We start from the raw sequence: 27,001 nt of genomic DNA on the forward strand, positions 1-27,001 counted from the left end.
GCTTCCACCCATTTTGAAAAATAGTCAGTCTTAAATAAAATAAATTGAGCCTTACTGGGTCCCGTGGAAGGGGGCCAACGATGTCTATCACCCATTTCATGAACATCCATGGTGACAAAATCGAATGTAGTGGCTCTCCTGTTCGATGAATCATCGAAGCATGCCTTTGTCATCCATCAGATTCTCGAACAAACTCCTTCTTGTCTTTTTCCATATCGATCCAGTAGTAACCAGCTTTGATTATTTTCTGAACCAATGATTCGGCGCCTAAATGATTTTCACAAGTACCTTCGTGGATTTCCCTCAAAATGTATTTGGTGTCTCCTGGTCCCAAACATATTGCGATCGGGCCGTTGAACGTTCTTCTGACTAAGGTTCCATCCTTCGACAAACTAAACCGGGCTACCTTCATTTGTAGGGCCCTCGATTCCTTTGGGCTCGAGGGCAGTTTTCCGATCTTGAGATATTCCACGTACTTATTCCTCGAGTCCCAAGTTAGGCTCGTTGAGTTGATCTTGCCATGTCTTTGTTCCACCACCGATCTTATAAGTTGTATAATTTCTCCCGAGTTGATCTCGTTGTCTTCGATCGACAATCCCAAGTTAGCGAGGGCATCAGCTTCGCTTTTTTGATCCCGAGGTACATATTGCAAAGTCCATTTTTGAACCGACGTAATGTCTCATGTAACTTATCCAAGTATCTCTGCATTCGTTCTTCCCTGACCTCAAATGTCCCATTAACTTGGTTTACCACAAGGAGTGAGTCGCACTTGGCTTCAATCACCTCTGCCCCCAAGCTTTTGGCTAATTCAAGGCTTGTAATCATGGCCTCATATTCGGCGTCGTTGATAGTCAATTTCACAGTCCTAATAGATTGCCTAATTATTTTACATGTTGGTGGCTTTAGTACGATGCCAAGATCGGACCCTTTTGCGTTTGAAGCGCCGTCCGTAAAGAGGGTCTAGATTCCCGAGGAAGTCCCCGAATTAATTAATAATTCTCTTTCGACCTCGGGTATTAAGGTCGGCGTAAAGTCGGCCACAAAGTCAGCCAAAAATTAGGACTTAATGGAGGTCCGGGGTCGGTACTCAACATCGTAATCACTTACTTCCACGACCCATTTGGCCAATCGGCTCGAGAGTTTGGGCTTATGCATCACGTTCCTTAACGGGTAAGTTGTTACGACACATATAGGGTGACATTGGAAGTATGGTTTTATTTTCTTGAAGGCGCTTAGTAAGGCGAGCGCCAGTTTTTCTAGGTGAGGGTACCTAGTTTTGGCCTCACTTAAGGTCCTACTAACATAATAAATCGGAAATTGCGTACCTCGTTCCTCCCGAACTAGGACTCCACTTACCTCTATCTCTGAGACCGCAAAGTACAAGTACAGTTATTCATCTATCTTTGGAGTGTGAAGCAGCTGTGGGCTCGAAAGGTATCTTTTGAGCTCCTCCAGAGCTCGTTGACATTCAGGATTCCATCAGAATTTATTCTTCTTTTTCAACAGTGCGAATAATCGGTGGCTCTTGTCGGACGACCTTGAAATAAATCACCCCAGAGCGGCTATGCGCTCGGTTAGCCTTTGCACGACATTTACGTTGTCTACGACCGTGATATATTCTATGGCTTTGATCTTGTTGGGGTTGATCTCGATTCTTCGGTTGGATACCATGAACCCGAGGAATTTACCCGATCCAACTCCGAACGCATATTTTTCCGGGTTCAGCTTCATATTGTACTTCTTCAATATATTGAAGGTTTCCTGCAAATGTTTTAAATGGTCCTCTGCTAACAGGGACTTAACCAACATATCCTTAATGTAAAATTCCATCGATTTTCCTATTTGTTCTTCGAACATCCGATTTAATAAGTGTTGGTATATGGCGCCGGTATTTTTTAATCCAAATGACATTACATTATAACAGTATGTGCCGTATTTAGTGATGAAGGAGGTTTTTTTCCCGATCACCTGGGTTTATCCGTATTTGGTTGTACCCGAAATATGCATCGAGAAAACTAAGGATCTCGTGGCCGGCCATGGTATCGATCATACGGTCGATGTTGGGCAAAGGAAATGAGTTTTGGGGCATGCTTTATTCAAATCTTTACAATCTACACACATTCTTAGTTTATTCCCTTTTTAGGGACTACCACTACGTTTGCTAACCAATGCGCGTATTTAACCTCCCGAATGGACCCTATTTTAAGGAGTTTAGATACCTCGTCCTTGATGAAAGCATGTTTGACCTCAGACTGCGGCCTCATCTTCTGCTTGACCGGATTGATTTTTGGGTCCAGGCTTAGTTTGTGAGTGGTTATCTCTGGTGGGATCCCTGTCATATCAAGATGGGACCAAGCGAAATAATCTAGATTAGTTACAAGGAATTGAATAAGTTTTTTCTTGAGCTCGGGAGTTAACCCCGTGCCCAGGTATACCTTCCGATAGGGCAGATGCTCGACCAATATAACCAGTTCCAGTTCTTCGACCATTGATTTGGTTGCGTCGGAGTCATCGGGGATTATAAAAAATTGGGGGACCCCGTAATCATCGTCTTCATAAGTTCCCCGCTTATCCGATTTGGTCGCCGCCAGTGTCGGTGACTGCTATTTGGCCTCTTGGTTTGCGCTCGAATTTGGTTCCTTCGATGTTGTGAGTATTGATATTGGAATCACGTCTTTGACTGCAAAAATCTCTTTTGTGGCCGGTTGTTCCCTGTAGACTGTCTTAATCCCTTTCGGAGTTGGGAATTTTAACACTTAGTGAAGAGTTGAGGGCACTGCCCTCATGTTATGGATCCACTGCCTTCCTAGAAGGGCGTTGTACCTCATGTCTCCTTCAAGTACATAAAACTTGGCCTCTCGTATGGTTCCAGTAATATTGACCGATAATGGTATCTCCCCCTTAGTGGTTTCACATGCCATGTTGAACCCGTTTAGAATTCGGGCTGCAGGCACGACTTTGTCTCATAGACCGAGTTGTTCCACGACCCTCGCCCAAATGATGTTGGCCGAGATACCTGGATCAATCAACACATGTATATAAGGTCTTTGTATAAACGATTGGGGTGTTAGTAAAAGGGGATGGGGTAGATTCTAATATTAACGTATGATGGGTAGAAAACATGTCTATAGGATTGAATGATGCTTTGCCTTATGTTTTTCATTCTCTATGTACACTGTAGAAAGCCTGCCATCAGGGAAACACACACACTTGCACTGCTTGTTTATTAGTAATGTCCGAACTCAAATGTCTCAATATCTTTGTAGTTATATGTTGATTAGGGAACCTGCCCGTAGGAAATATTGTTGAATTTCCTATTAATTCGCATTACTAGAGATCGTGCCTATAGGACTCTAATCATATCATTTGTTATGGTATTGCATATTTCACCTAAATAAACCTGCCTATAAGGTCTAACAATAAAATCGGGATCATCAATTGTTAATCGTTAGAAATCCTGCCTACAGGTCGCCACCGCTCGCCTTAGTAACTGGTAATGACGCCCTTTAAACACTGTTCATCACTCACTTAGGCCATCATCAAGTGTATGAGTAATTCTGAATTTCCACTCCCTCTATCACATAACTCACCCAGGCACCACAATTATAGGGCTAGTAATTGAGGAATTTTCCTTCTCAATAACCAGTGTGTAATAACCTATGCAATCATGTCTATGAATCTCGTTGGTTCCTGAATCTTCTTACGTGCCTTGATGCCTGTCACCTAGAAATCATGCCTATAGGGAGTTAAGTTCCTTAATTCTGAATTGCCTAACATGAAAAACCTGTTTCACGTGCATTTGTTGTTTAAGTGTGGAGGCAAACTTGAGCCTTAAATTGCCATATTTGAAGTCCAATGTATTTTTTTATGTCGCTTAGTTTTAACATTTTTGAGCAGCCTAAGTGAGGTCTAAAACCACCCAAAATAGAGGTCCAATACCTCCTGGACTATAGGTATGGGACGGGTAGTGCACACATCAGGTACGACTTATAATTGAATTAGTGCGCTTTAGGTAACAACTTTAACATAGTAATAGGGTAGCCGGAGATGATAGTCTGTGCCCGCTGAATAATATGAGTAACATCCCATCTTAAGGGAGTTACGAAGTATTATTTATATTGCACGGGGTGATCCTTTAGGCTATAAAACTCAGGACCCCCTTTCCTCTTTATATGCTGTTATTAGATCTAAATAGTTGTATCCCCATGTTCGCACTAAGATCTGTATTAATCATGTTGTAATAAAGTTCTGTGACTTCTGAACTCCCTTTGTTTATTTGATCACCTAGCTTACTCATAATCCACATAATCTTAAGTTCGGCAGGGACCCACAGTTGTGGACCTCGAGGAGTGCCTAAGACCTTCTCTTTGAGATAACTTGAGCCCTTACCTGATCTTTGGTGGCGTTGACTAGTCAAACAGAGTTATTTGCATAATAGGTGCCCTAACGCACCTTTAAAAATTGTTAGGTGGCGACTCTTCTGCTTTAGCACTATATCTCCCATTCCAAAAAGGAGTTGTCACAATGTCGAAGCCCGCTTTTCGTGAGAATTAAAAAAAATGGGGTGCGACAGCATGGCGACTCTGTTGGGATTTACACTTAGGCTCTTACCATAATGAACTTGGCTTATGTGGATTAGTTTTCTTTGTTATAAAACGCACATTCCTTTTTCATCTTTATTTGTTAGATTTGCTATAACACGCACATCCCTTTCCCGTTCACCTTTACCTGTTTAACACCGTTATAACATGTACATCCCTTCCTTTCTCCACCTTTATTTTCTTAAATTTGTTATAACATGCACATCCCTTTGCCTATTCACCCTTAGTTGCTCTAACTGCTATTTATTAGCTATATCACGTCTCTCCCACCCCTACTCCCCTGTTTACTTTATTATATTTCCTATGTTCCACGAACTAACTTCTTCTTTTGTCTTTCTTTTTACGTCCTTTATATTTTATCTTAATACTGCATTTATTGCTTTCACATATCTATCATGCAAATACTTGGCAATGTGTTATTATCTTTGCATAAAGCATGCTCCACATCATATTCCACTCGTGCCCAACTAGTACCATAGCGACACTTGATGAGCGTCCGCGGTCTTCCAAAATTATCCTTTAAATTGGAAAGGCTTATTTGCGGTAAATTAGTCGATCAACGGTGCAGTCGATGGTTCCGTGCCTTTCTCTCTCAAGTTGTCCACTTGAGGGTACCGTTGTAGACCCTTCTAGAAACCTCACTCCAATATCAACTGTGCATGCATCATGTCAAATTCCAAAGATAATCCACTAAGATAAGCCTTGTCCAAAGTCCGACGGGATTTCCATAATCTCAATTGACAGCATCACGTTATGTGCATTACTTGGAGAAAACATGCCGATATGTTGATCATTAATGTGTAAATAGTCAGACCCGGAGGGAGAAAGGTCTAACTCGATTTGTTTTGCAAAAAATGAGGTACGAAGTTCCTAGGTTCGGCATGGTTCAAAACATCCCATCTTTGCTACTTGATTGGTGGAACAACCTCTCACCTAGTGACAAGAATCATGTGAAAAGGGTCCTCGAAAATTTACCTTCCTTATTGGACATTCGGCCAAATAACGCATTGATTGAGGCCGCCACTATATTTTGGGATGATAAAAGAGCTGTCTTCCGCTTTGGTGATATAGAAATGACTCCTCTCTTAGAGGAAATAGGAGGCTTCGTTAGGCTGCTATGGGATAGTCCAAGTTTATTAGTACCAAAAAATCACACTCCCCGCGGTTTTTTGTAAATGATGGGTTTCAAGAAAAATGATGAATTACTCTATCTGAAGGAGTCTTACATGCCATTTGAATTCCTTTATGAATGTTATAGGCATAGCAAGTATATCGCCTTCACCATGATGAACTTACCATTACTTCTTTGGGTTGGACATACCGCCGAGTCTTTGTGTTCATTGTCTGTTTCTTGGGGTTGCTGATATTTTCGATGAAGGGGGGGGGGGGGGATCCATACTCGCTTAGCCTTGGTCACTAGGAAGGAATTGAAGGGTAAACTTACACTATCATCCCCATGATCTTGGACGAAATGTACCGAGCTCTAGATCGATGTAAGCAGGGATACAGATATTTCGAGGGCTGTAATCTGTTGCTGCAGGCTTGGTTATTAGAATATTTCTAGAGAGGTGAATATTGTCAGGAACTTCTACGATGACCATTGAATGACTACATAGCCTACCATCATCCAAAAAGAATGATATTTATCCCAGATAGGTTCGCGCAACCTGGAAATGCTGTGAGTTGTGTGCATTTCTTCAACAATTTGACTGACGAAAAGGTACATTGGATGTTCGAATGGTTCCCTAGTAGCGAATTCATCATCAGGTCATGAGAAACCATTTAGTGCTGATCGGGTTAAGAGGAATCTATCCTTATGCTCCTATAAGGGTAATGAGGCAAGCGGGAAGAAAGCAGGTTATACCACGAGTTTCCAACATGGTCCAGTACAAAGCAGACTTTAAAGGGAACATCATTCCGTTCAAGTTGGAGGCACAACATATGTAGAATCAAAAGGTCATTATAGATAAAGACACTATTGAGCCAGACAGGTACCATGCCGGTCATGTATACTTCTACCCATCATGGTGGTAGATGATATAGCGGGAGATGTCAAGCCAGGGATTAATCTGAAAAATAAGGTTATAGATAACGCTGCTAAAGCACAAGTCAAGTATAGGATGCTGCGCAAGAGGGTTTTTGAGTCTGAAGCTAGACATTTGGAACAACACAAAGTGGATATAGAAGCCATCAGCTAATGGAAAGAAATTGCCACTAAATCAACAGAAAGATTGGAATATTTGGAGCAAGGGTTAATGGAACTTGAGGGGAGGATGAGGAAGAGGCTCTTGGATTGTCATAATACGGAAGGCAATGAGGGAGGGAATCTAGAACGGTCTTACCTATTGTTGGACATGCACGACCTGAGGAACTTGGTTGATGGATCCAAGAAGGCCAAGCACGGAGAAGGTCCCTCCGGGGCCAAGTAGATTAGGAAATGATGTTCTTTACTACTTTTTAGCTTAGTTTTAGATTTCGACTGTAATAAGGCAAATGCCATTAGTAATTTTCTTATTATTGTCGTTTTAGTATGGATCTAATCCATTTTCGCATTAATGATATGACACAATTATTGGCATCAATTTTCTCCAAGTCTATGTATCGCTTAGGTCTTCCCCGGGCACAACGAGGTCCCCCAAATTAGTACACGTGTCTGTTACATGATTTTGCAAAGCATGTTCAATATTGCAAGCATTCTTTTAATATCACTTACTTACTTGGTTACCTTTTTGTTTTTTATTTCCTTTTATTTATTCCCATTCCCCAAATGTTGGTTGGTGCATACTGGCATCATCCGCATATCACACTAGATCCAAAGGTCCTCCACCTCCTCCTCCACCAAGTGATCGTAAAGGCAGAAGCAAAGATAAAGAAAAAATGGACGATTTAAGCGGTATCAGAAAGGACAATGCAGAGAACGTTGAAACCTCGGACGGTCGGAATACTCCAGCACAGAATGAATTGGTCCTACGTCTCGAATAGAAAATATTGGAGCTACATGGGGAACTTGAGCAGGTCCCAAAATTGGCAAAACTTTCCCTTACCCTAAATGTCCCCGACCTTAACCAACAAAAGACAAACGCCCAAAACCCGGTACCTCCCCAAAACACACAAAATCTGCAAGATCCTCCCACACCACATCAATATGCCATACCTTCTTAGAACCACAACCCTCCACCGGTACATAATCCTCAACAACACCATCACCACCCAACTCAATACCCACAAACAACCACATACCACACCTCTCAGAATGCACCACAGTCTACTGCTGACCCGCAAAGCTCAACCAATGACCACCATTACGCCCAGATTCCCGGAGTCCACCAAAGCAATCCCATATATGTGGAAACTTTACCCCCATACCCCTCAACAGACCCTATACATACCCGAATCCACCAAGAAGGACCTACTCATCAAGAACATAGCGAAAGAACTCAAGAAACTTACTGGCAGAGTTCAAAGTGTCGAAGGGGGCAAATGCATTGAGGGTTTGAATTATGAAGATTTGTGTATTAAACCAGGTGTAGAACTGCCAGAAGGTTACAAACCTCCTAAGTTTGAAATGTTTGACGGGACTGGTGATCCGAATGTACACTTGAGAACGTATTGTGACAAGCTTGTAGGAGTTGGCAAGGATGAAAGAATCCACATGAGGCTGTTCATGAGGAGCCTCATTGGAGATGCTCTGTCTTGGTACATCAATCAGAACCCAAAGAAGTGGGTTAGTTGGGTGAGCATGGCATCGGATTTCATGAATAGATTCAGGTTTAACACAGAAAATGCACCAGGTGTTTTCTATATTCAGAATCTCAAAAAGAAGCCAACGGAAACTTTCCGCGAGTATGCTACTCGGTGGAGGTCTGAAGCTACAAAAGTTTGGCCAACACTGGAAAAGGAACAGATGAATAAGTTCTTCGTCAGAGCTTAAGACCCGCAATACTATGAAAGACTGATGGTTATTGAAAACCACAAATTTTCTAACATCATCAAATTGGGAGAAAGAATAAAAGAAGGGATGAAAAGCGGAATGGTGACAAATTTTTAAGCACTCCAAGCCACAAATAAAGCCTTACAGTCAGGAGGTATATCTAAGAAAAAAGAAGTAGGTGCGGTGATGGTAGCCCAAAGTCCAAAGTCTCCCCTTACATATCAAACACCTCCACCCATATATCAATCTTCGCCTCCCAGATACCAACAACCTACCGCCACTTACCATACCTACAACACCCAACCAGCATACTACCACTCACCACCAGCCCGCCAAAACTACCAAAAACCTAGATCAAATTTCGTCCGCAGACCACCCAGACAATACACCCCAATTGCTAAACCCATAGACCAACTATACGAGAGACTGAAGGCTGCCGGTTATATCACTCCCATTCCCAATGTTTATAGGGAAAACTCCTCCCAGTGGAATAACCCAAATAAGACATGTGCCTATCACTCAGGCATGAAAGGTCATATTATTGATGAGTGTCGTACTTTGAAGGATAAGATTCAGATATTAATTGACACTAAAGTCATACAGGCAAAAGAGGCTGCACCCAATGTTTGTAATAATCCTCTCCCGGATCACAAAGGTGTATGGGTAAACATGATAGAGACCGATGAAGAATGGGGCTTAGAGGGGTCAATTGGACTTATTTGAGAAGGGGATAATCCTGAAACATCTCCAGTCACTCTCACACCTATCATGGTATAAACTTAGGCACCAATTAAAGTTGAGATAGTTGCACCAACTCTATTTGAGGTTGAAGTAACAACGCTCTTCACAGTGATGGTAGCACCTACGCCATCTTATAAGTCTAATGCTATACCGTGGGATTATGTTACGGAAACAAGAAGGAAAGGAAAGGCAAAAATGGAAGAAATAGGTGCAACGCAAGGCATGACCAAAACTGGTAGGATTTATACACCCGAGCATTTGAGAGGAACGAACAAAGAAGCGACATCTAAATCGCCTGTCATTGAGACTCGCCCAGACGACCTTTGGAGAAAGGTGCATACAAGAGAATATTCTCTAGTCGATCATCTGAACAAAACCCTGCTCAAATATCCATTTTATCACTGCTGCAAAACTCCGAGGCATATAAGAATGCCCCGATGAAGGTGTTGAATGAAGCCTATGTACCCAATAACATCACCATCGGAGAAATGGCCAACATGGTAGGGCAAGTGTTGGAAGTCCACAAGATCACTTTTCATGAAGACGGGCTGCCACCAGAAGGACTAAGTCACAACAAGACATTGCATATCACAGTGCAGTTTGAGGACAAGTTCATTGCCAGAGTCCTGATATATGGGGGTTCGAGTCTCAACATATGTCCACTAACTACTCTGAAAAGATTGTGTAAAGGCCTGCACGGGATACGAGCAGGTAGTATAAATGTGAAAGCATTTGATGGGTACCAAAAGGCCACAATTGGGGAGACCAACCTCAGCCTACAAATGGGCCCAACCTAGTTTGATGTTGAGTTTCAAGTGTTGGACATATCTGCTACCTACAACCTATTGTTGGGACGACCTTGGATACATGTCGCTGGGGCCGTAGCTTCTACTCTACATCAGGTCATGAAGTTTGAATGGAACCATCAGTAAGTGATCATCCATGGATATGGAAGTAATCCCATTTACACCAATCAATCTGTTCCGGTCATCGAGAATAGAAGGAAGATGGGTGGAGAAACATACCATCGCATCGAGCGCGTCAACGCAATTGAAATGGACAAATGGTAGAGCAATAATCTAGAAGGCATATTGGCATGGACATGGTATGAATCTGGCAAAGGTCTCGGTAAGAATCTCCAGGGGATCACCAAATCGATACAGCTAAAGCGTGACGGCACAACTTTTGGGCTTGGGGTATGAATACACCTGGCACGAGTATCAGAATTGGTCGCCACCGTGGAGTGGTCCTTATTACCCTTTAGAAAAACCGGTACCATAGTTGCACCAGTCATTTCATCAAGCTGACATGATGTGGGGGTCCGAAGAAGATGAAGTTTTGGTTGGCATAAGGAATTTGTTTCTGGATGATGAAGACATGGACTGCAGTGCAATAGTTGAGGAGGAGGAGGAGGAATGCCTTATTATTCAGACCGTGGAGAAGGGAGTTATTCTTAAGAACTGGACGGTTGCACCATCAAGGACCCGTCGAGTTCCTGGGTAGCCTGAAAATTAACATCATTTATTTTGAAAGCAATTTTATGAGCATCTAAGACATTTTCAGTATTTTGTTTTAAGCATATTTTGTTTTGAAATAATTGCTCGAGTCATCGAGCCGTACTTGTTTGACGTTTCAAAATTTATCTAATGCATTGTTATTTTTAGTATTTACTATTATTCTTTATATTTTTTCTCTACAGTTCATAATAAAATCAACTATGATATGTGAACCGATTTTCAAAATGTTGAAGAAAGACGCTACAACAAGTTGGACTGAAGAATGCCAGAAAGCCTTTGACAAGATCAAGGAATATTTATCCAAACCACCCGTTCTAGTCCCACCGGAACCTGGGAGACCTCTGCTACTCTATTTATCTGTACTGGATGGGGCTTTCGGTTGTGTCTTGGAACAACACTATGATACGGGAAGAAAGGAATATGCCATATACTATCTAAGTAAGAAGTTCACACCCTACGAAGCACGATATTCTTTGCTGGAGCGCACCTGTTGTGCTTTGACATGGATAGCTCAGAAGTCGAGGCACTACTTCTGTGCCTACACCACATAACTCATATCAAGGATAGATTCGCTAAAATACATCTTCCAGAAGCCCATGCCTACGGGAAAGTTGGCAAAATGGCAGATACTACCGAGTGAGTTCGACATCATCTATGTAACTCAGAAGGCGGTCAAGGGGCAAGCGTTGGCAGATTATCTGGCAGAAAATCCTGTGGGTGGAGAATACGAACCACTGAAAATGTATTTTCCCGATGAAGAGGTATCATTCGTAGGAGAAGATATCACCGAAACCTATGACAGTTGGAGAATGTTCTTCGATGGAGCTACAAACTTCAAAGAAGTAGGTATTGGAGCAGTTTTAGTGTTAGAAACAGGTCAACGTTATCCAGTATCCGCAAAGCTCAGGTTTACATGTACCAACAATATGGCAGAATATGAGGCTTGCATCTTAGGACTCAAGTTGGCCATTGACATGAATGTTCAGGAATTGCTAGTAATTGGTGACTCAGACCTTTTGGTACATCAGGTTCTAGGAGAATGGGCTACAAAGAATACCAAAATAATGCCGTATTTGTACTATTTAAAAGAATTAATGAAGAGATTCACAAAGATAGAGTTCAAACATGTTCCGAGAATCCAGAATGAGTTCGCAGATGCATTGGCCACTCTATCTTCCATGATATAACACCCAAACAAGAATTTCATCGACCCTATCCTGGTAGGGATTCATAATCAGCGAGCTTATTATGCTAATGTTTAAGAAGAAGTTGATCGAAATCCATGGTTCCATGACATCAAAGAATATTTGGCAAAAGGATAATACCCGGAGCACGCAAATCATACTCAGAAACGCACACTCTGAAGGTTATCTAACCACTTTTTCCAAAACGGAGGAATTCTGTATAGAAGGACTCCAAATCTGGGGTTATTACGGTGTGTCGACGTCAAGGAAGCATCCAAATTGCTCGAAGAGATACATGCCGGAACTTGCGGACCACACATGAATGGCTTCATCTTAGCTAAGAAGATATTAAGAGCAGGGTATTTTTGGATGACTATGGAAACAGACTGCATTAGTCTTGTCCAAAAGTGTCATCAATACCAAGTACATGCTAATATGATACGAGTGCCACCCAATGAACTCAATGCAACAAGTGCGCCTTGGCCTTTCTCGGCATGGGGTATGGATGTCATAGGCCTGATCGAGCCTGCCGCTTCGAATAGGCATAGATTCATTCTAGTGGCCATAGACTACTTCACAAAATAGGTTGAAGCCGCATCTTACAAGGCTGTAACTAAGAAGGTCATAGCACATTTCATTAGGAATCATATTATTTGTCGATTCGGGGTACCAGAATCAATCATCACCGACAATGCCGCCAACCTTAACAGTGATTTGATGAAATCCATGTGTGAAACCTTCAAGATCCAGCATAAGAATTCCACAACGTACATGCCACAAACGAATGGAGCTGTGGAAGTCGCCAATAAGAACATCAAGAAAATATTAAGGAAAATGGTAGATAATCACAAACAATGGCACGAGAAGTTACCATTTGCCCTACTTGGATATCGTACCACAGTTCGCATATCAACTGGGGCAACTCTTTATTTGCTGGGCTATGGTACTGAAGCCGTCATTCCCGCTGAAGTAGAAATTCCTTCTTTAAGAATCATACAAGAGGCTGAACTCAGTGATGCAAAGTGGATACGAAGTCATTATGAACAACTGGCTCTCATTGACGGAAAAGGAATGAACGAAGTATATCACGGTCAACTTTACCAGAACAGGATGTCCAGAGCTTTTAACAAAAGGGTCAAGCCTAGACAATTCATGCTAGGGCTATTGGTGCTAAAGCGAATCTTCCCGCATCAAGATGAAGCCAAAGGGAAATTTTCACCCAATTGGTAAGGGCCCTACATGGTTCACAGAGTACTAACAGGAGGAGCACTTATACTTGCATAAATGGATGGAGAAAGTTGGCCAAAACCTATCAACTCAGACGCAGTCAAGAGATACTATGTTTAGATTGTTTACATTTCTTCATCTGATGTAACTGAACTATGCTTGACCCGATTCCCGTTTAAGAGGGGATACGTAGGCAGCCCTATGGGTTCGGTCACATCTCAATAAAATCTTCATTTTGCCATGGTCAGAAACTAGGGCAGAATTTTGAGGAGGACCCTCAAAATTCTAAAGCAAGTTCAGCCAACATCGTCATACACAGAACAGTAAAAGAATTGCTTTTAAACTGGGGAAGAATTTTGTGGAAGACCCTCAAAATTCTAAAGCAAGGAGGTTGCAATGTCTCTAAAATGGACCATCCTTCCCCGCAAACACACGATTGTTTTTTGGATGTAGGCACAATGAACATAACAGGAATATGCGCAAATACATACACACATCAGAATCACTACCTTCATAATGACAAAATTGCCAAACGCAAACACATCTTCAGCTAAGAAATGCTCTGCTATCACTCATTGTTTTCCCGCATGAGGCTAAGCCTTGCCTCCTTAACCATATAAGGCTAAGCACTGCCTTTCTCTGCATGAGACTAAGTATTGCCTCCTATTTGCATGAGGCTAAGCATTGCCTCCTTAACCGCATAAGGCTAAGCACTTCCTTTCTTTGCATGAGACTAAGTATTGTCTCCTATTTGCATGAGGCTAAGCCCTGCCTCCTTAATTACATAAGGCTAAGCACTTCCTTTCCTGCACAAGGCTAAGCATTGTCTTTCTTTGGATGAGACTAAGCATTGTCTCCTATTTTCATGAGGCAAAGCATTTCCTCCTTAACTGCATAAGGCTAAAAACTGCCTTTCTTTGCATGAGACTAATCATTGTCTCCTATTTGCATGAGGCTAAGTCGTGCCTCCTTAATTGCATAAGGCTAAGCACTACCTTTCATGCACAAGGCTAAGCACTACCTTATTTGCATGATACTAAGCATTGTCTCCTATTTTGCATGAGGCTAAGCCCTGCCTACCCTTTTTTGCATAAGGCTAAGCATTGCCTTTTCCTCAAGACTGAATGCTTTCTTCATTACGCCATCTAAAACTTGGCATTATCCTCTTCTCACCCAGGGCTAAGCACTGCCCTCGTCTCACACGAGACTAAGCCTTGTCTTATCTCATCCCCGCACATGACTAAGCATCCTATCTTTGCATTTCATAGGCTGAAATATCGCCATTTTGTCCAAAGGTGTCATAGTCTGAAGGCATCATCCTCATAACCGGGAGACACAATTCCATGGCCTGAGGATCTCTTAAAATTGCACATCATTATTCAAAGGTGTCATAGTCCAAAGGCACCATCCTCATGGCCCGAGGACACCATTTCATGGCCTGCGAATCCCTTGTCATATGCTTCATGGCCCAGGAAATCATGGTCTAAGGATATCATCCTCCTCGTCCAAAGACAATCTTCATGGTCCAAAAGGAAATTTGCATCATGTTTAAACTTTCGCAATAACCCATATATATATATTTGCACGCACTGTGTTTTATGTTTTGTAGGTAATCTAGGAGGTAACCGTTCTACAAACGGGAGAAATCATCGCTCCGGTTTCCGTTCACAGCATTCACATCCTTCGATTGCTTCAAACGTAACCGACTACCAGTAATTGACTACCTTTTACTCTATGACTGTTCGAACATTTACCTCATACACTCGTAACATCCAAAATTCATATTTATGACCCCATCTAAAATTTTCCGTTACTTACAATAATATCCTACCCAAAAGAACCTTTTCGAAACATTCGACCATTCTTATCACAACTCCATCGGTTTCGTTCGCCGTTGGATCCAGAACTACACACGGCATGATTCTCGTAATACCAGGGATATGTAGGCAAATCAGGAATTAGGTTCGACCTCCATTTTTTCAAATCACCCCATTCGGTCAAAATCGGTCATCATTTCTTTATCCGGCAACTCTTTCATCATTCCCGGGTAAAGGGGGGCAGCTGTTGACACCCAATATTTCCCTCATATTTTTAAAAATACATATATACTTTGAAAATGGCATATTTGCATCATGAGGTAGTTTACAAACTTGTACAAGCATATTTCCATAATGTTCCATAAATTAATTTTCTTATATTTTTATTATATAAATATCTAGTAATTATCCTTTAAATTATTTTGTGATGACTTAATTAGCAAAAAATATTGTTTTCATCCATAATACATGTTTCAAACATTTCTTTTCTATTTTTATAATTGCATTAGCATTTTTAAGCTATTTATCTAATTTTGCAATAATGACCTATATTTTACAAATAATTGCGTTTATTATGTTATTTATGCCGAAGTATCATTTTTATATTTTTATAATATTGATTTATTATTTTCAGTGATCTTATTGCACAAGTAACATTTTATTATCTATTAGTTATTTTATAAACTATTTTTAAAATAATTATCGTGTATTTAATAGCTGGCCCAAAACAGGCCAATTTTTGGACCTAAAACTACCTAGACCTTAGCCCAATTACCCCAAGCCCAACACAAATAACCCACTAACCCCAACCCGGTCGGTACCTTCTTTACACGACCCGTCCCTGCTTTCTTTTAATCCTGACTGTTGATCTCTCAAGATCAACGACCCACAATTAAACCCTCCCTTTAACTATCCTAACTCCTAACCCTAACCCCCATTCACCCTTTGCCTGCCGCCTCTATAACCTCCCATCTCCTTCCTTCAGAAACCCTAGCCGCCTCCCCCATCTTCTCCAAATCCGAGTAAATCATGGACTCCCTCTATGATTTACTTACCTTTTATGTGTTACCTCGTTATTGTCTGCAATATTATGATGTTATATGGTAGTTGCCCCAATTTTGGCAAGTACCAGTACCCAAACGGGATTCCACCGCCTTCAATCTATGAGATTTAGACAATATTTCATCTATATGCACTCTATATGGCCCGATTTAGCGAGATCTTCAACTATCTATGCTTCCTTTCAAACTAGGGTTTGAATTTATCCCTTGTTCCTTACTGATTCTTGATTGAAACTTTTCCTTTTCTGTGTTTGACTATTATTTCCTTATTTATTTTTAATATTCCATGTTTCCCTATTTTCTACTTTAGTTTGCCCTAAATCTGTCTCTAAATGATTTTTGGTATCATATTTTTCTTATTCTCTATTTATTCTTCTGTATTCCTCTATTTTTAGTATTATTTGCGTGATAATTTCTATTCCCTGTTGATTTACTGAACCTCTTTGTTTCACGCCCTAAAAACTGATTCTAATTGATTCTAGTATATCTTTCCTTATTTGTGTTAGAATAATTTGTTTTCCTTGTTTACTTGGTTGATTTCTACACTATATAAAACCCTCTCATGAAACCCCTTAAGGGAGAGATTTCTGAACCTTAATTTCGGCTACTGTTTTTCACAACTTTCTCACTCACTACCCTAAAACAGTTTGAAATTGTTGAATAACCTTCTCTGGTGCAAGCACTGATCGGAGCTCATTTTCGAGGCTCTTGCGAACTCTGAAGCATCAGGGATTTTGGGTTTTTTCTATTACACTCTGCACTCTTTTAATTCTTCTACTGGTTAGTGTTTAAACAACCATAATGTTTGCTTTCTTCCCTTCTTTCTGCATATGTATCTGAATTTTGGTTCAACTATGATGGTGTTCAACTTTATGTCATTCTGTGTTAATTGACGCATGGGAGTAGTTTACTGTTCATGCCATGACACACTATGATTTGCACTTTGCAATTCCCTATCTCCTATGACTAGTTCTGCACCCTCTAACATCTTTACATGTTAATTTTGAACTTTTATATTGTGGTTGTATATTGTTTCTGCCTATTGTATTTAGATAATGCCCTAACTTTTACTTGAATGAACTTTTACTAAGTCTTGTGTATGTTGGAGTGCCTTTTGTAATACTGCCCAAAAATCTGTTTTAAATTTGTGTCTTGCTACCCTGATTTTTCTAAAGGCAAACATTCTATTTCAACTAACTAGGACCTTGCTCCTAGGTTAACATGCTTTTTCAGTATGCCTTGGTTCACTTGCTACTTTTTCCTTTATGTAATAATCAATATATGTATACCTCCATTATGTCCAAGTATTGATATGGCCATAGGAGAGACTTGACTTAATTTAGGCCCTTAAATGTCAACTAGTGCAATCTAGGTATGTTTGCAAACTTGTTTTCCTTTTCCTATAATGTTTGTATATATGATGCTTTGCTACTGAACTTTGCTGAATTTTGCTGGTCTACCTGCCCAATTATGCTGTATGATCACTCTGGGAATTTCTGTCCATTCTCTTTACTTGTTGCTTTGGTATTCTGAATTCCTATTCTTAGCCGGCTGAAAGCCAAGGCTACCTAGGTTCTCTGTTGGCTTCCCTAGTGAGAGCACCGCTTAGGGTCCAATTGAGGCCCTTGTGAACTCTGACGCACTAGGAGCTCGACCCTAGTCACTCCTCTTAACCTCCAAACTATCTCTAATGCTCTACTTCCCTATCATGTACTGTATTCTATATTGGTTGCTCCAAGTGATGTAATATTTGATGTTATGGCTCATTGAAAGGGGTCTGAACTCCCCTATGGACCTGTGATCGTGTGGTTCTTTGTTGAAGGTCTAAGTCCGCTATGCCAGAAGTTTTGAAGGCCCAATAAGGCTAAGTATTTAGTTATTCTATTTGGGCCTGCTATAGGCCTGTCTATTGCCATGTAATATTATTAATTTATTATTAATTTGGATATGTAATAATAATCTTTGTATAAACAATATAGATGTTAGTAAAAGGGGATGGGGTAGATTCTAATATTAACGTATGATGGGTAGAAAATATATCAATAGGATTGAATGATGCTTTGCCTTATGTTGTTCGTTCACTATGTACACTGTAGAAAGCATTCCATTAGGGAAACACACACACTTGCACTGCTTGTTTATTAGTAATGTCCGAACTCAAATGTCTCAATATCTTTGTAGCTACATGTTGATTAGAGAACCTGCCCGTAGGAAATATTGTTGAATTTCCTGTTAATTCGCATTACTAGAGATCGTGCCTATAGGACTCTAATCATATCATTTGTTATGGTATTGCTTATTTCACCTTGAGAAAACTGCCTATAAGGTCTAGCAATAAAATCAGACTCCTCAATTGTTAATCATTCGAAATCCTGCCTATAGGACGCCACCGCTCGCCTTAGTAACTGGTAATGACGCCCTTTAAACACATCACCCACTTAGGCCATTATCAAGTGTATGTGTAATTCTGAATTTCATCTCCCTCTATCACATAACTCACCTAGGCGCAACAATTATAGGGCTAGTAATTAAGAAATTTGCCTTCTCAATAACCAGTGTGTAATAACCTATGCAATCCTGTCTATGAATCTCGTTGGTTCCTGAATCTGCTTGCGTGTCTTGATGCCTGTCACCTAGAAATCATGCCTATAGGGAGTTAAGTTCCTTAATTCTGAATTGCCTAACATGAAAAACATGTTTCACGTACATTTGTTGTTTAAGTATGGAGGCAAACTTGAGCCTTAAATTGCCATATTTGAAGTCCAATGTGTTTTTTTATGTCGCTTAGTTTTAATATTTCTGAGCAGCCTAAGTGAGGTCTAGAATCACCCAAAATAGAGGTCCAATACTTCCTGGACCATAGGTATAGGACGGGTAGTGCATACATCAGGTACGACTTATAATTGAATTAGTGTGCTTTGGGTAATAACTTTAATATAGTAATCGGGTAGCTGAAGATGATAGTCTGTGCTCGCTGAATAATATGTGTAACACCCCATCTTGAGGGAGTTAAGAAGTATTATTTATGTTGCACGGGGTGATCCTTTAGGTTAAAAAAACTTCGGACCCCCCTTCCTCTTTATATGTTGTTATTCGATCTAAATAGTTGTATTCCCATGTTCGCACTAAGATCTGTATTAATCATGTTGTAATAAAGTTCTGTGACTTTTGAACTCACTTTATTTATTTGATCACCTAGCTTAATCATAATCCACATAATCTTAAGTTCGGTCGGGACCCACAGTTGTGGACCTCGAGGAGTGCCTAATACCTTCTCTTTAAGGTAACTTGAGCCCTTACCCGATCTTTAGTGACGTTGACTAGTCAAATAGAGTTATTTGTGTAATAGGTGTCCTAACGCACCTTTAAAAATCGTTAGGCAGCGACTCTTCTCCTTTAACACTCTATCTACCATTCTAAAAAGGAGTTGTCACAATGTCGAAGCCCTTTTTTCGCGAGAAGAGAAAAAAATGGGGCGCGACAAGATGTGATCTATCCATTTTATCCATAGATCATGTGCCTCGCATGCAATATTCCATACATACTTGGTTATTGCAGCCTCATTCCATACCACCCCAGTCCTCCCATTTCTTTGGTCTACATACTAAGTCCCATGCTACCAGTGGTGCTTTGTTACTCACATCCTTCCCGTCCCATAGAAAGTTTCTACAGATTGCTATAATTGTTTTCAAAATTGCTTTAGGTAGGAGGAATATGGAAGCCCAATATGTGTGAACATGCATCAACATTGAGTTAATAAGATGCACTCGACCTCCATATAATAGGTGCCTTGATCTCCATACTCTAATTTTTGTTGTCATCATGTCAACCAATATCTCACATTCTACGACAGTGAGCTTTTTAGTTGAAATTGGAACACCCAAGTATCTGAATGGTAAAGACCCCTTCTGGTATCCTGTTATGTCACATAAATCCATCAGGCATTATTCATCCATATTGGCACTGAAAATATTAGACTTCCCTGCATTGGTGCATAATCCTGAAGCCCTTGAGAAGGACTGACGACCTCTTAGCATCATCAAGACTGACTGGTAAGTCCCTTTGCAAAATAAAAGGACATCGTCAGCAAAGCATAAGTGATTTAGCTTCAACCCTTGACATTTTGTATGATACAAAAAGCCTGACATACTTGCTACTCTCTTTATTATTCTGGAGAAGTATTCCATGCAAATGACAAAAATAAGTGGGGAGAATGGATCCCCCTACCTCAATCCATGTTTGCCCTGAATATTTCCATACAAGTCCCCATTCAAAGCAATATTGTACTGTGTTGTAGATATACAATTCATCACCCAATTAATGAATTTCACAGGAATATTCATAGCATATAACATTTCCTCCACAAACCCCCATTCTACTGAATCATATGCTTTATTGAGATCAATTTTAATTAAGTAACTCTTGGTAGTGGCTTTCCTATTATAAAGTCTTACTAAATCTTGACAAATGAGAATCTTCTGCACATTACTTCTCCCAGCTACAAATGCACTTTGACTATCAGATATTAGATGAAGGAGGACTAGTTTGAGCCTATTACAAAGTATTTTCGATATAATCTTGTAGATTATATTGCAACATGCTATTGGCCTGTAATCCCCCACACTAGATGCATGTGCACTCTTTGGTATCAATATAATTACTGTGTTATTCTATGCTTTAAGCATTTTTTCGTTTCTAAAAACATTCTAGCACAACTTCAACCACATCCTTCCCTACAACTTCCCATCCATCTTTAAAGAATTGACTATCAAAGCCATCTGGGCCTGGTGCCTTATCTCCAGCAATAGCCCATAATGCTTTCTTTAGTTCATTCTCATTGAATTGCTCTTCTAGTTGTGTTCTTTGTATAGCAGAAATAATAGGACCCTGTCTTACCAAGCTGCTTCATACATGCTCCATATTCCTTTTATTAGTTCCCAACAGCCCTTCATAGAAGGTTGTAAATGCCTTAGGTATCCCCTCTAGATCATTGATGTGTTGTCCTTCTACATTATCAATATAGAATATTCTATTGGAGTTCCTTCTTACTTTCATCATACTATGAAAGAATTTTGTGTTCATGTCTTTTTGAGTCAGCCACTGTACTTTGTATTTTTGCCTCAAGAACTTCTCTCTAGCATTATTCCAAGTTTTACATTCTCAGGACAGGTTAGTTTCTTCAACTATCAATTAGATGTTGCATGGATCCAATTGTATTATTTCTTGGCACTTTTGAAGCTTTTGCATTGCATCATCTTCCTTCCTTTCAAACTCACTAAACCTGTCCTTGTTCAGCTCTTGTAATGTACGTTTGATTTTGTTTAATTTTCCTACTAATTCATACATCTTAGTGCCTTCCTATTAGTCCAACACCCTGCTTTTATTTTCTCCTTGAAGTCTGGGGCCAAGCTCCACATATTGAAGTATTTGAATAATTTATTCTTTGGTTAGCTGCCATTGTCCCAACTGATAATGGCTGGACAGTGATCAAACAACCCCTCATTCCTGTAATGTACTACTGATGCAGGTAGGTTTAGTCCCCGCCCAGCATTCACCATTACTCTATCAATTCTACTGAGTACTATATCCCCTCCACTTTGCTTGTTTGTCCATGTGAAAAAAGCTCCAGTGGATTTAAGGTCCAACAATGAACAATCCTCAACACATTTCTTAAAGTCTCTTATATCTGCCAATGTGACAGGGCTTCCCATTCTCTCTTCTTTATGTAAAACACAATTAAAGCCCCCAATTATATCTTAGGGGACTTTTATCTGATCATGAATATATTTAATTGCCCACCAAAGATCTCTTCTGAGTGTAGCATCATTGAATGCATATATCATAGTCACATGTAATGTTTCATCAGCCTCTCTATAGTGTAACTCACAATGAATTAGTTGTGCTGTTACTTTGATTATATTGACTCCATATAGCATAGGATTCCATAGGATCCATATCCTTCCACCTGGATGTTTGGATATGTTTGTGCCAAACGACCAGCCTTGACAGAGGTAAAAAGAGACTTGTTGGGCTTTTGCTCTCTTCACTTTTGTTTCCAGAAGACCAAATACCGCTACCCTAGCATTATGAATGAACATCTTTATCTCCTATTGTTTGGTAGGTTTATTTTGTCCTCTGGTGTTCCAGAAGCCAATGCTATCCATTAGGATGGGGGAGGCCTCCCACCTTTGCCAAGTCCTAGCTCCCCTGCACCTTGTACTCTTTCAGGGGAAGAAGAGCTTGGTTCTGCTGAGTATTTATTCCTCTCTTCCACTAGTTATTTCTCCACTAGGCTAGAGAATGTGTTCCCTAGCTTTATGGTTGTATTCTGTAAAATCACCCCCTTTATTCTAAACGTACTTAAAATCAATTGGGACTTTGTGATGAGCGAGAGTATATTGAAAGTTTGAAAATCCAGAAACTCTCTCAGCAAATAATGCTAGATCATAATGTACTTTCTTGGAATCTTGATTAGCTACGTCATATTATCAATTCAGTTGGAATAGATATATGTGAATTTAATATTGTGTAGATCGCGGGTGGAATTTGAATTCTTAATTCATTCTGATATAAGCAAAAAGTTTAGTATTGTAGTAAAGGGGATTCGAAAATTTCTTTTAGATCAGAAATTCAAATCTCTCATATGATATTCTAGCACTTTTTAAAAATCTCCTTATATAAATTTTTTAGTATGGTGTAGCATATTGGGTAAAATTTGCAGTTAACACGTGGGCGTCTCTCAAGCAGACATATAGCAGTGATGACAGGGTGAAAATGAGTCAGCAGATAGTTAATACCAGATACAATCATGTGACCTGTATCGTGTAGATTCCGAGAACGCAAGGATTGAGGAAGAGAATTTGAAAGTAAAGTAACGGTTGAAAAGATCAGCATTAAAGGAGCAACCGTTACAAAAAATCACATTATTTATTCCCAACGTAATGCAGCTATCATGAGGTGTTTTATTCATCTTTAAGAGAGAGTAATTTTGAGACCTTGTCTCCTTCTATTTAGATATAAATAGCAACATTTGTACTCATTGTTAAGACACACTAATACTAGAATCATTCTTTCATTTTCTTAAGTTTTATACAAGGCTAATGCCAAAGTTTTCCAATTATCCTTGATTTCGGTGGAATCAATCTGAATTTCAGGTTAGTTCATTCCTAAATTATCTTTGTTTTATTTTCTTTATTCTTCGTTATTTACTAATCGTACCAACTTAATCCACGTATTTATAAACTACATGTACAGATTCAATTGTACTTTTTCTTATTTTGTGGTGTAATATGTTGGGGCAAGGTTCAATCTCACCATTCCCTTCTTTCACCTGTCATTTACTCCAAGTGTACCTCTCCTAACAAATTAGAATAGAGAATGAAAAAGACGTAAAAAAAGAGAGTAAAAGATTAAGTTGCAAATAATATTGGGCTTCTGCTGGTGAAACTGGAAAGAGAATTTTACATATTTATAATATTTTTAAAATTTATTTATTCTTACTATTGAAATTTTAATTTAATTAGAAATTAATATACAGTTTACTATATATATACAAAATAATGTATTAGACTCCAATCTTCCTTAAAGATCACCCGTTTAGCTTACTTCTCAAAGGATAACCAGATCATGCCTAGAGTCATAAGTACATTGTTAATCTATAATTAGCATAAATTGGCAAATGTTCATTCGGAAAGAAAAGAAGACATAGTATAAAAATCATTAAACCAATCATACAGAACTGAGATTACCTGAAACAAAAGTCGTGGTTATTATGGTTTTGATTCCATTAATATGCTTGCCAACAACACCAATTCCTATTCAAATTTGAATGATGATTGCAATATGATAACTATTATCTAAAGCTGAAAGTTAGACTACTGGATTCTACTAATTTGGATGCCAGTTTAGTTTAAGGGCCAACGAAATTGAAGACATGAGTCTAAACTCTATTGTCAGCCATTAAAAAGTTTCAAAGCTTTGAATTCGAAAATTAAATTTTGCAAAATTATTATTTGTTTGGATTGAGTATTGTTGCAAATGATTGAAAATATCCTTTGAAAATTATATCTCAATTTTGAGAAAATTACGAGGCGGTTTTGGTTAGAATTTCATATTGAAACTTGATGAGTATATATTTTGTATGTCGGGTGCAGAAACGGCATATAAAATATATATAACTAACATAATTGTATACAAATTGTATATAAATTATATGTAAATTATAGTTTTTGACTGGATTCTGTACAAAATATTTGTATTCAAGTTGTATATAAATTGTAGATAAATTATAGATTTTGATCAAATTTGTATGTATTTTATAAAAAAATTTAGTTACTTTTTGTAAATAGGAAAAATTAGATAAATTAGGCAAATAAGGTTAAACTTTTTGTATATATATGAAAAAGTCCCAATTGAAAAGTCTACTTTGGGCTTTATCGAAGTTCAGTGCATGCACATGTTCAAAATCGGGAATTTAGGTTGTTTTTTTCTTCATTTAGTTCGTAAAAATTTAATGGTGACCAATATTGTTTTTGGTAATTAAGTATATAATTTACTAAGGAAAAAAGAATGTGCAAGTATAATTGAACCTTGTGTTGTACAGAAGGCCCAACCTCAGTTGAAGACCAATTCTATAATCAATATTCAGCTCCTATCCTTCTATACTTAATTAGTATACAACTATGGGTAGTAACTAAGATTCCGCATATATCTCATTAGTTGTGACCTCAAGCTTCCTCTGCAGTGTACCTCTTGCATGATCAACCTAATTACATTTTCAGAGCCCTTTTTCTTCTGCTGAAACTCTCTACAGTTTCTTTCGTGTCATATGTGATAGATGATTCCAGCAAGTATCAGCCTATATATCTTAGTCCGTGAGCTCTTTTGAATTATTCTATTTGTTAGAAACTATTATTTTAGCACCAAAAATTAATAGTCAACAAACATTAGAAACTAAAAACTGTTATAAAATATAGCTCAAAGTAACAATATAGAATAAGAAAAAATAAACTAAGAAATATAGAGAGAAAGAGAGGGAGATTCTTATTTCTTCTTCAATTGTGTGTATTTTTCTATCTATTACAAGGCCTTTATATAGGCATGAAAAGTGAAGAAAAATATGTCATTGAACATGTCATTAAGCATTTGAGATGAAGATCATGGAGGAAGAGTAGACATCCACCTTAATTTGATTTTTCTTTTAGCACTTCCCCTTGGATGTCCATAGATAATGTGCCTCGTTAAAACCTTATTAGAAAAAAAAACCTAGTGAAGGAAAAATAGTACACATGTTTAGGAATACACTTTTTGGTTGCCTCATTAAAAACCTTGCAAGGAAAACCCAGTGGGACAAAACCTTGTAAGTGAAAAAGAGTACACCGCATATTAACTCCCCCTGATGAGTGCATCAATTCATATCCTTGAGCCTTCGCATCCCAATCTTGTACACTAGTTTCCTGAAGGTTGACGTCGGTAGAGATTTGGTGAACAAATCGGCCATATTATCACTTGAACGGATCTGTTAAACATTGATATCACCATTTTTTTTGAAGATCATGTGTGAAAAATAACTTTGGTGAAATGTGCTTTATTCTATCTCTTTTTATGAATCCTCCCTTCAATTGAGTTATGCATGCTGCATTATCTTCACACAAAATTATGGGTAGTTTGTCACACTTCAAACCACATTGTCTCGAATAAGGTGTATTACAGACCTCAACCATACACATTCTCGACTTGCTTCATGAATAGAAATTATCTCAGCATGATTAGATGAAGTAGCCACGATTGATTGCTTAGTCGATCGCCAAGTTATTGCAGTGCCTCCACATGTAAACACATAGCATGTTTGAGATCGAGCCTTGTGTGGGTCAGATAAATATCCAGCATCGGCATAACCAACAAGATCGAGACTGCAATCATTGCCATAAAATAAGCCCATATCGGTAGTTCTTTTTAGATACCGCAATATGTGTTTGATTCTATTCCAATATTTCCTTGCAGGAGCAGAGCTATATCTTGCTAAGGCATTAACTGAAAATGTTATGTCAGGCCTTATAGTGTTAGAAAGATACATTAGTGCACCAATTGCACTAAGATATGGTACTTCAGGACCAAAAAGCTCTTCATTCTTTTCTTGAGGTCGGAACGGGTCCTAATTTACATCAAGTGATCGAACAACCATCAGAGTACTTAATGGATGTGCTCCATCCATGTAAAACCGTTTCAATACCTTTTCTATGTAGGCAGATTGATGAACAAAAATCCCGTTTGCCAAATGTTCAATTTGCAAACCGAGACATAATTTTGTCTTTCCGAGATCTTTCATCTCGAATTCCTTCTTTAAATAATCAATTGCCTTTTGGAGTTCTGTAGGAGTTCCAATAAGGTTTATGTCATCAACATATACAGCAAGTACAACAAACTCCGATGTTGTTTTCTTTATAAAAATACATGGACAAATGGAATCATTTATATAACCTTCCTTTAATAAATATTCACTAAGGCGGTTATACCACATTCTTCCTGATTGCTTTAGACCATACAAAGATCTTTGCAATTTGATTGAAAATATTTCCCTTGACTTTGAATTATGTACGTCAGGCATTTTAAATCCCTTGGGAATTTTCATGTATATCTCATTATCAAGTGAGTCATATAGGTAGGCTGTAACCATATCCATTAAATACATGTCAAGCTTTTCATGGACAGCAAGACTAATGAGATAACGAAACGTTATAGCATCCATAACATGAGAATACGTCTCTTCATAATCGACACCAGGCCTTTGTGAAAATCCTTGTGCAACAAGGCGTGCCTTATATCTTTGTACCTCATTTTTCTCACTCCTTTTACGTACAAAGACCCATTTATAGTCAACAGTTTTAACACCATTAGGTGTTTGGACTATAGACCCAAAAACT

General features: G+C 39.0%; 1 protein-coding gene across 1 annotated transcript; it reads right to left on the reverse strand.

Annotated features, from left to right (window-relative positions):
- Positions 1-20,023: 20,023 nt before the first annotated feature.
- Positions 20,024-21,425, reverse strand: LOC142178112 (uncharacterized). Its single transcript, XM_075247442.1, has 4 exons — positions 21,310-21,425; positions 20,783-20,979; positions 20,307-20,577; positions 20,024-20,249 (listed from the first exon to the last, which is right to left on the reverse strand). Exons 1-4 carry the CDS (start codon positions 21,423-21,425, stop codon positions 20,024-20,026), a joined length of 810 nt encoding a protein of 269 aa, XP_075103543.1.
- Positions 21,426-27,001: the final 5,576 nt, after the last annotated feature.

Source organism: Nicotiana tabacum, chromosome 24 (assembly GCF_000715075.1).
Source record: "Nicotiana tabacum cultivar K326 chromosome 24, ASM71507v2, whole genome shotgun sequence".
Classification (NCBI taxonomy): domain Eukaryota; kingdom Viridiplantae; phylum Streptophyta; class Magnoliopsida; order Solanales; family Solanaceae; genus Nicotiana; species Nicotiana tabacum.

Coding starts and splice junctions, on each gene's coding strand:
- LOC142178112 (XM_075247442.1), bottom strand. CDS start 21,425: ATGTATGAATTAGTAGGAAAATTAAACAAAATCAAACGTACATTACAA. Junction 20,980..21,309: donor GCAATGCAAAAGCTTCAAAA/GTGCCAAGAAAT, acceptor TGTATGAAGCAG/CTTGGTAAGACAGGGTCCTA. Junction 20,578..20,782: donor GGTTGAAGTTGTGCTAGAAT/GTTTTTAGAAAC, acceptor GTGCATTTGTAG/CTGGGAGAAGTAATGTGCAG.